The 7,064-nt window shown below is 51.1% G+C and overlaps 2 protein-coding genes across 2 annotated transcripts; both read left to right on the forward strand.

The window, feature by feature from the left end:
* The first annotated feature begins 448 nt into the window (after positions 1 to 448).
* Positions 449 to 1,886, forward strand: LOC136551892 (protein HVA22-like). Its single transcript, XM_066543426.1, has 5 exons — positions 449 to 616; positions 738 to 764; positions 870 to 992; positions 1,302 to 1,476; positions 1,579 to 1,886. The coding sequence occupies exons 1-5, from the start codon at positions 570 to 572 to the stop codon at positions 1,600 to 1,602; spliced, it is 396 nt and encodes a 131-aa protein (XP_066399523.1). The 5' UTR covers positions 449 to 569; the 3' UTR covers positions 1,603 to 1,886.
* Positions 1,887 to 6,423: 4,537 nt separating this feature from the next.
* Positions 6,424 to 7,054, forward strand: LOC136551893 (probable acylpyruvase FAHD2, mitochondrial). The gene is made up of 2 exons (XM_066543427.1): positions 6,424 to 6,663; positions 6,807 to 7,054. The coding sequence occupies exons 1-2, from the start codon at positions 6,556 to 6,558 to the stop codon at positions 7,023 to 7,025; spliced, it is 327 nt and encodes a 108-aa protein (XP_066399524.1). The 5' UTR covers positions 6,424 to 6,555; the 3' UTR covers positions 7,026 to 7,054.
* The last annotated feature ends 10 nt before the right edge of the window (positions 7,055 to 7,064 follow it).

A 7,064-nucleotide genomic window follows, 5' to 3' on the forward strand; every position in this document is an offset into this window, starting at 1 on the left:
AGTGAGCCAGTGAGACGAGTTGGGTAGCAGACAGTTTTGAGAGGCCGCGAGCCCGTTGATGTTGGGCCCTGCGCAGCCCAGGAATGCATTATCGCTACAAGTTCGTTGTTTCCAGAGACGAGATAGGCTGCCGGCTTTCCCTGATCCGGGGGTTCCGATTCCGACGAAGGAAAACGAAACGAGGCCCGGCCTCGAGGAAAGGCGCCGCGCATCCAGCTGCAAGCACATGCGCCGTGGTCGGGGACCGGGAGGGCGGGGGAGCAGCTAGGCATTTTCAGTTTCACCACGCAAAGCGATTCGAGCCCGGCCTGCCTTGGACGCCACGTCCAAGCTAGGCACCCGATGCGGTGCAATTCCGGCCTCCCGGTCACGTTTCACGATCATCATCACAGGTATAAAGCCCAAAATACTAGGCTTCCCCGTTCCATCCCCTACTGAATCTCCTTCATCGCCTATCGATCCTTTCCTCCTCCAGGAATCGCGCTAGCTAGCGTTCGCGTTCTGATCAAGTTTATTTGGTGCGTGAGCGTGAGTACGACTGGAATCGGAACCGGAACAGAAACAGGAGGATGGGTAAAACATGGACGCTCATCACCCACCTCCACGCTCTTGCAGGGTAAATGCTCGCTGCTGATCCTCTCTCCTTCCGTTCCGTTGCTCGCATTTGCAAACCATCTTTAGTACGCGATTAATGGCCTCGCTAGGGCTGATGTTCTTCTCTTTTCTCTTGTGTGCAGGCCGAGTGTCACTCTGATATACCCTCTGTAAGTGAACAAATAAAGATTAGCAATGGTGCTAGCTGGTTCATCATATTCTTTTTTACCAATGGCGTAACTAATACACGTGTGCAAGATGGTAACGTGGATCAGGTACGCGTCAATCTGCGCGATGGAGAGCACGACCAAGGTGGACGACGAGCAGTGGCTGGCCTACTGGATAATCTACTCCTTCATCACCCTCTTCGAAATGGCGGCCGAGAATGTCCTCTACTGGTAATAACTTGTCGCTTCTCTATGTCCTGCATATCGCTCTGTTCGTTTGGCTTATAAGCCATACTTTTTCAGCCAACGAACATTATTTTTCTCTCACAACAAATCAGCCAACAGTACTTTCAGCCATGGCTTATCAGTCAAGCGCATAATGCAGTTTTTGGCTGAAATTCATGTCGACGCTGTAATAAATATACTTACATTCTTGGATCAAGACTGCAAATTGTACAATATGTACACCATCCTAATAATCATAATCAAAGATTCAAAGACAGAGTAAAGAAGGCCATTGGTGCTCCTTCCTTCTCGCAGGATACCTCTGTGGTACGAGGCGAAACTGTTGTTGGTGGCGTGGCTGGTCCTGCCGCAGTTCAGGGGCGCGTCCTTCATCTATGACAAGTTCGTCAGGGAGCAGCTGAGAAAGAACGGGGTGAGGCTGCAAGATAACCACGGCCACGCCGCCGACCACGTGCCGCACATCTTCCAGGTATGTGTGTGTCCGCACGCGCCACGGCCCTCTTTGTGGATTGCATACGCGAACGCCGGCTAAGCTTTTCTCTCTCGCGGCGCTTGTTTGCCGAATGCGCAGGCTGAGCATCATGCCGTGCACTGAGAGCCCGGAGAATCTACGTTGTTCATCTGAGAAGAAACCTGACCGGCCAGAGTCATTCCGTGTCTTGGTACAGCAGAGCCAACGGGTCGTGTATCATCTGAACTGCGCAGGACGGCCGCGCGACCGTGTCTCGATCGTAAGCTACTTGTGTTGTACTCACCTGTAACAGCATCACGAGAGCACTAGGACATCCCTACAGTCTGTGCTCGTCCTAATTCAGATGGACCTGATTGTTCAGCTGGAGGAATTTCTTTGTGACGAATAAATTTGAACAAAGATTGTATAACTGTATTGCTGAACATTCCGAATATTGGAGTATTTGTGTATTGAGCCTCGTGAGAGGTATATGTAGTATATGGTGGTTTCAATCCCAAGTGATACTAAAGAAATAGAGATGGAAACAAGCGATTACAATCAACCAATCCTTCTAATCATGTCCTACCTTATATAATTGCTGGATCCTATTGGATCTCTACAATATAATATACCCTAAGACTATCTCCAACAATATCATCCAAAATACAAGATCCATTTCACGTTTAGGTAGCGCTACAGGTAAATGGTTTAATACTTATTTTTTGTCTTCTCCAACAACATTACCCAAAGGAGAATTTTTTCTGCAAATGAGTCTTCAGGAGAGAGAATACTCATATTTGGGTTGTGAGTCTACTGCGACCCAAAATTCGTCTCTCATATAGGTAATCTGTTGTAGGTCAAAACAGTATCATCCAATACCTATTTTGGGTTTGGGTACCCATATAGGTAAGCCGTTGGAGACCGTCTAAGATCCATCTAATACTCGTAGTGTGAGCAACATGGATTCTCAAACTAGAGTGGAAGAAAACAAATTTGACAAGTGGATGAAAGCCCTATTTTTGTTGAGGTCGCTGAGACCAACGCATTGTGATCGTAGCTGTAACTATGGAGGTGAGCACAGGTCCAAAGTATCAACACAAGCACACACATGCACATGATCTGTTTGATCCTGGAGAGGACGATAACAACAGTGGCAATGGTGGCTTGGCGGTCTAGTGAATCATGCTGATTGAAGTGATGACTAGCCAATGTGTTGCAACGAGTACTAGAAGCATGGGTGAGCCACCACTGAACACTTGAGGGGTTTTGTGATTGATGAGCACTTGAGGGAGTTCAAGTGGAGAGAATTTGGTATGCACAGGAGGCTTACTCTCATTAAGAGTGAGGCAAAAATGGCCCTGTTGGATAGGCTTTAAGTCAATGATCTGAGAGAAGTTGAATTGTTCGAGACCGAACTTAAAACATGCTAAAAACACAAGGAATGTGCATCAGACAATTGGGGTGATACCCGATGGATTGTCCAGAGGACGATAACAACGGTAGATTATTCACGTCTAAATCCAAAACCATATGCGTGCGTACAAGAAAGCTTGGCAGGAAAACCTTTGCGTACGAGCAGGGATTCCCCAGCGCCTCCGCCGAAGCCCCTCCGCCAGCCACTCCGCAAGCCTCGCCGCCGCTCGAGCGTGCTGCCTGGAGTCCGTGCGGCCACAAGGACGGCGGCGGCGAGGCCCTTTCCGTGTTCCCCTTCTTTTCCCCCACAGCCTTCCTCTCCTCTCCTCGGTGTTGGGCTCGCGACGGCTGAAGCTGCATGGTCGCAGGGGTTGCTCCCTCGCCCGGATCCGGCGGCCCCATGGCCGGATCTGCGGGTGCGGCAGCAGGGTGCGCTTGGGCGGCTCCAGGCGACGACGCATCGGGCGGCGGCGTCAAGGGCCTCTTGGCCGGTGGGTTTCGCGTTCTGGTGCGGCCATGGTCGGCCGGCAGCGACCATCACACACCGGATCCCGTCCACATTGCACCGGATCCGTGTCCCCTGGCTCAGATCCGGCGGCCCCCGCCCCTGACTCGGCTCCGCCCGCCGGCGTGCACGCTGGTGGGGCCAGGTGGCGCGGCGGCTGGTGCTGGCGAGCGGCGCTGCTGCGGCCACGGCCTGCGGCGCGTGCGCCTCCCCCGGAGTCTGCTGTTGGAGCCGCCGTTGGGTGGTTCCCGCGTCTGCCGCCGGACGAGCAGCAAAGGCTCCGTCGGTCTTCTCCGGCTGCGTCAACACTCCTCCGACTCCGGTGCTCGTAGGGTGGGGTGTTTGGCAGTGCGGGGCGGACGGAGATGAGGGTGGTGCGGCCAATAGCGTGCGCCGTCATACATCGTGGTGGTGTGGGCGGCTGTTCTGGCTGTGCGTCGTCGACGCCGTGGTGGCGTGGATGGCGTTCGTCCTGCTCGTTTTCGCGTATCTGCAGCGTCATGGTGGCGAGGCTGATGTCGGTCGAGCGGGCACACTTGACTCTCACGGTTCGTCGGCAGGGATGAGGTGCCATGGCGAAAGCTATACCCATTTGTTGGGTCGATAACGGCGACGCCTTTGGGCGCCGTTCTCTTCCTTGGAAGCGTTTATCGGAGGGCCCTCTCCCTCGGATTTGGAGGCGTCGCTTTGAGGGTGGTGCCCTGTCATGCTGTGGTGGTGTGGAGGCCAATTTGGTCTGTCGGAGCCGCTCTACCTTGTGCTGTGCCTGCTGTGCTTCTCTTCTCTTCACTTTGGTCCGTCCAGCTCGGATGTTGGTGTCGTCGCACTTCGCAGTGGCTACCTGGTCACCGGCGGTTTGACCTCGGGACTACCTGGTCGCTTGAGGCTTTCTACGACGTCTCCCTCGCAGTGGCTACCTGGTCACTGGTACGACGTCTCCTTCGCAGTGGCTACCTGGTCACTGACGGTTTGACCTCGCGACTACCTGGTCGCTGGAGGCTCTGGAGCTCGTTGTCTCCTTCGCAGTGGCTACCTGGTCACTGGCGGTTCTACCTCGCGACTTCCTGGTTGCTTGAGGTTTGCCACCGCGACTGGACCCTCCCGGTTGGCGACCATTGTGTGGATGTATCTCTTGTGACGGGCATAGCTTAGTTTCTGGCTTTTTTTCTCTTGTTTTCTTGCTGTGTTCGTCGTTGTCTTGGGTTCGCGTCGGTAATCTTGGGATTACTTGCGACTCCTCTGTGTCAACTATGTGTTGCTTCGTGGTTTGTAACCTGTGCTACGAGGGTTTTCTCGTAGCTGCGTCGTGTATTTGTTTGATGTTCTCTGCTTCCTCTTAATGAAATATGTGCTACAGTGCACGTTCGAGAAAAACCATATGCGTTCCATGGAGTTCTGTTATTTGCATATTCTAAAGATATTGTTTGCTCGCGCAGTCGTGCAGACACACGACCTAATGCACTAGCTTTGATTATTAGATCTCACTACATTAACCTCCAAATCCAAAATCAAACGCTCATGGAGTTCATTGTTTCCATTTTCAAAAAATATTGTTTTGCACGTGCAGTCGTGCAGACACTCGAGCTAATGCCCTAATTTGATGATTAAAGAGTTCACCAGATTAATCGTTGTGCTTTGTTTTCTTTAAGAACAATTTCATAATAATGTGTCTCATGAGAATATTAACGTAGAGACTCTAGTAGTAGCATGTAATAGTTGATCCCTTGATGCGTAATGAAACGTGACTCTGCGAAATTGTGATTAATGATAGTAAGATCATTATAACAGCTTATGCTATCAATACTGAATTTTGACTTCATTGGTGAAAAAGTAGTATGGGGCTAGCCGGCTAGCCAACAAAACAAAACTAGGTTAAATCAGGAGAGGAGACCTGGGACAAGCACAAAGATATATGGCAACTTGTCTATATAGGGTTACTGTTTTGTACTCTACACTCCTAATTGCAACAACTAAAATAATGATCTGTTTCAGGCTGAGAAGGCTGCCTTTGACAAGGCTAAGAAAAAGAGGCTTGAGGAGGTATACAGAGTTACACACTATCCTTTGTGCAATGCCATCCCTGTTCTTCTCAGAGACAGTGTTAGTGTACTCATGCCCTAGCGTAGCGTAGCCCTCTCTTTCAAAACAAAATTAGATGTACTATTCAGTTCAGTATTAACTTGCAATGTTCCTCTTTTGCCAGGAATCTGCAAGCACTAATGACGACGACGACATTATGACCATGTTCGGTAAGACTTATTGCTGCTGCGACGGATTTGTAGGACTGATTTGTTATAAGAGAAAAACATTGTTCCCACGGCTGAAAAGTAGGACTAATTCTGGTTGATAAGCTCAAGCGAATAGGACCAATTTGATGCAGATGTAAGCTTTGGGTTGATTTGTTTCTACTTAAGTTTCTATATGCTTATGCCTATACACACTATGCGCCTATACCAATCTTTTGTTAACGTCAAATGGCAATTGCTTATGCCTGACAGGAGGATGAGGATGATGCGGACGATGACACTGCTAGTCTCCTACTGTAAGGACTCTGTTTGGTACTGCTAGTCTCCTACTGTAAGGACTCTGTTAGGTCCCGTTGGTTTAATTCTTGCTGGCCAGCGACAAAACACATGCCTAACCTAATGGAGTCGATATGCTTGTGTGATTCATCGTTCGACTGATAGTTTTTATGGCTGATTCAATAGTGTCATGTATGAGAGCAGACACGGAGCCAGCGGTGGGGCTAGAGGGGCTTCAACCTCCTACCGCTCGTGAGCAAGTGAAGTCCCGTAGAGCCGCTGTCTAAAATTTCAGGTGTAGATGCATAGGTAGGAGGGGCTGAGATTTGCTGAATCTCTTTTCTTGCTAATTGCTGTTGTTTAGCTTTTTCTAAATTTTTTTCTAGCTTCGCCCTGTAGGAGAGAAATAAGCCGTGGTACGGCGGCTGAAACGAGCAGCCGAACGGAGTGCACTGGTTTGTTGGTACTCTGTTTGCTAGTAGCGTCGTTTTGTTTGTAAATTGTTAACGCGAGACAGTGGGTCCATTAGCTGAAAGGCCCAAGTCAATAGTGCGAATCGTTATTCAGAAGTCAGAAGCTACCAACTAATTTGCTTCTCCGTCACCTCTGCTCCCTCCTCGACACCTCCGGTCCACCAAGGCACCAACCCTGCCGGCCATGGCAGCTGCGGCGGCGCAGAGGCTCCTCGCGGCGATCACGAAGATCATCGGCGTTGGGCGCAACTACATCGCCCACGCCAAGGAGCTCGGCAACCCGGTCCCCAAGGTGCGGTCCGCGCGCCTCCCATCCTCGATCCCAAAACGCTGCCGCGCTTCCAAGTTCCAACTTCCCTCCCCCCCTCCTTCCCGCGCTGCCTCTGGAATCTGGAATGATCTCGCGTGTGTTTGGGTGTGTTGTTGTTGCCGGAGCCCGTCCTGTTCCTGAAGCCGACCTCGTCGTTCCTCCACGCTGGCGTGGCCACCGCCGCCGTCGAGATCCCGGAGCCGCTCGAGTGGCTACACCACGAGGTCGAGCTCGCCGTCGTTATCTCCCGGCGCGGGCGCGACGTTCCTGAGGCGTTCGCCTTGGACTTCGTCGGAGGTAATTTGAGAATTGCGTCACAACCATGGAGCCTTCGTGACTCGTGAGATATGTTCATGCTCTGTAATCTCATTGAAATGGTAAGA

This window comes from Miscanthus floridulus, chromosome 4 (genome assembly GCF_019320115.1).
Source record: "Miscanthus floridulus cultivar M001 chromosome 4, ASM1932011v1, whole genome shotgun sequence".
In the NCBI taxonomy this organism is placed as follows: domain Eukaryota; kingdom Viridiplantae; phylum Streptophyta; class Magnoliopsida; order Poales; family Poaceae; genus Miscanthus; species Miscanthus floridulus.

Bases quoted from the DNA above. Each gene is read 5' to 3' on its own strand.
- LOC136551892 (XM_066543426.1), top strand. From the start codon at position 570: ATGGGTAAAACATGGACGCTCATCACCCACCTCCACGCTCTTGCAGG. The intron at 617-737 runs GTAAATGCTCGC...TCTTGTGTGCAG, and splicing joins CACCTCCACGCTCTTGCAGG to GCCGAGTGTCACTCTGATAT. The intron at 993-1,301 runs GTAATAACTTGT...TCCTTCTCGCAG, and splicing joins GCCGAGAATGTCCTCTACTG to GATACCTCTGTGGTACGAGG.
- LOC136551893 (XM_066543427.1), top strand. From the start codon at position 6,556: ATGGCAGCTGCGGCGGCGCAGAGGCTCCTCGCGGCGATCACGAAGATC. The intron at 6,664-6,806 runs GTGCGGTCCGCG...TTGTTGCCGGAG, and splicing joins TCGGCAACCCGGTCCCCAAG to CCCGTCCTGTTCCTGAAGCC.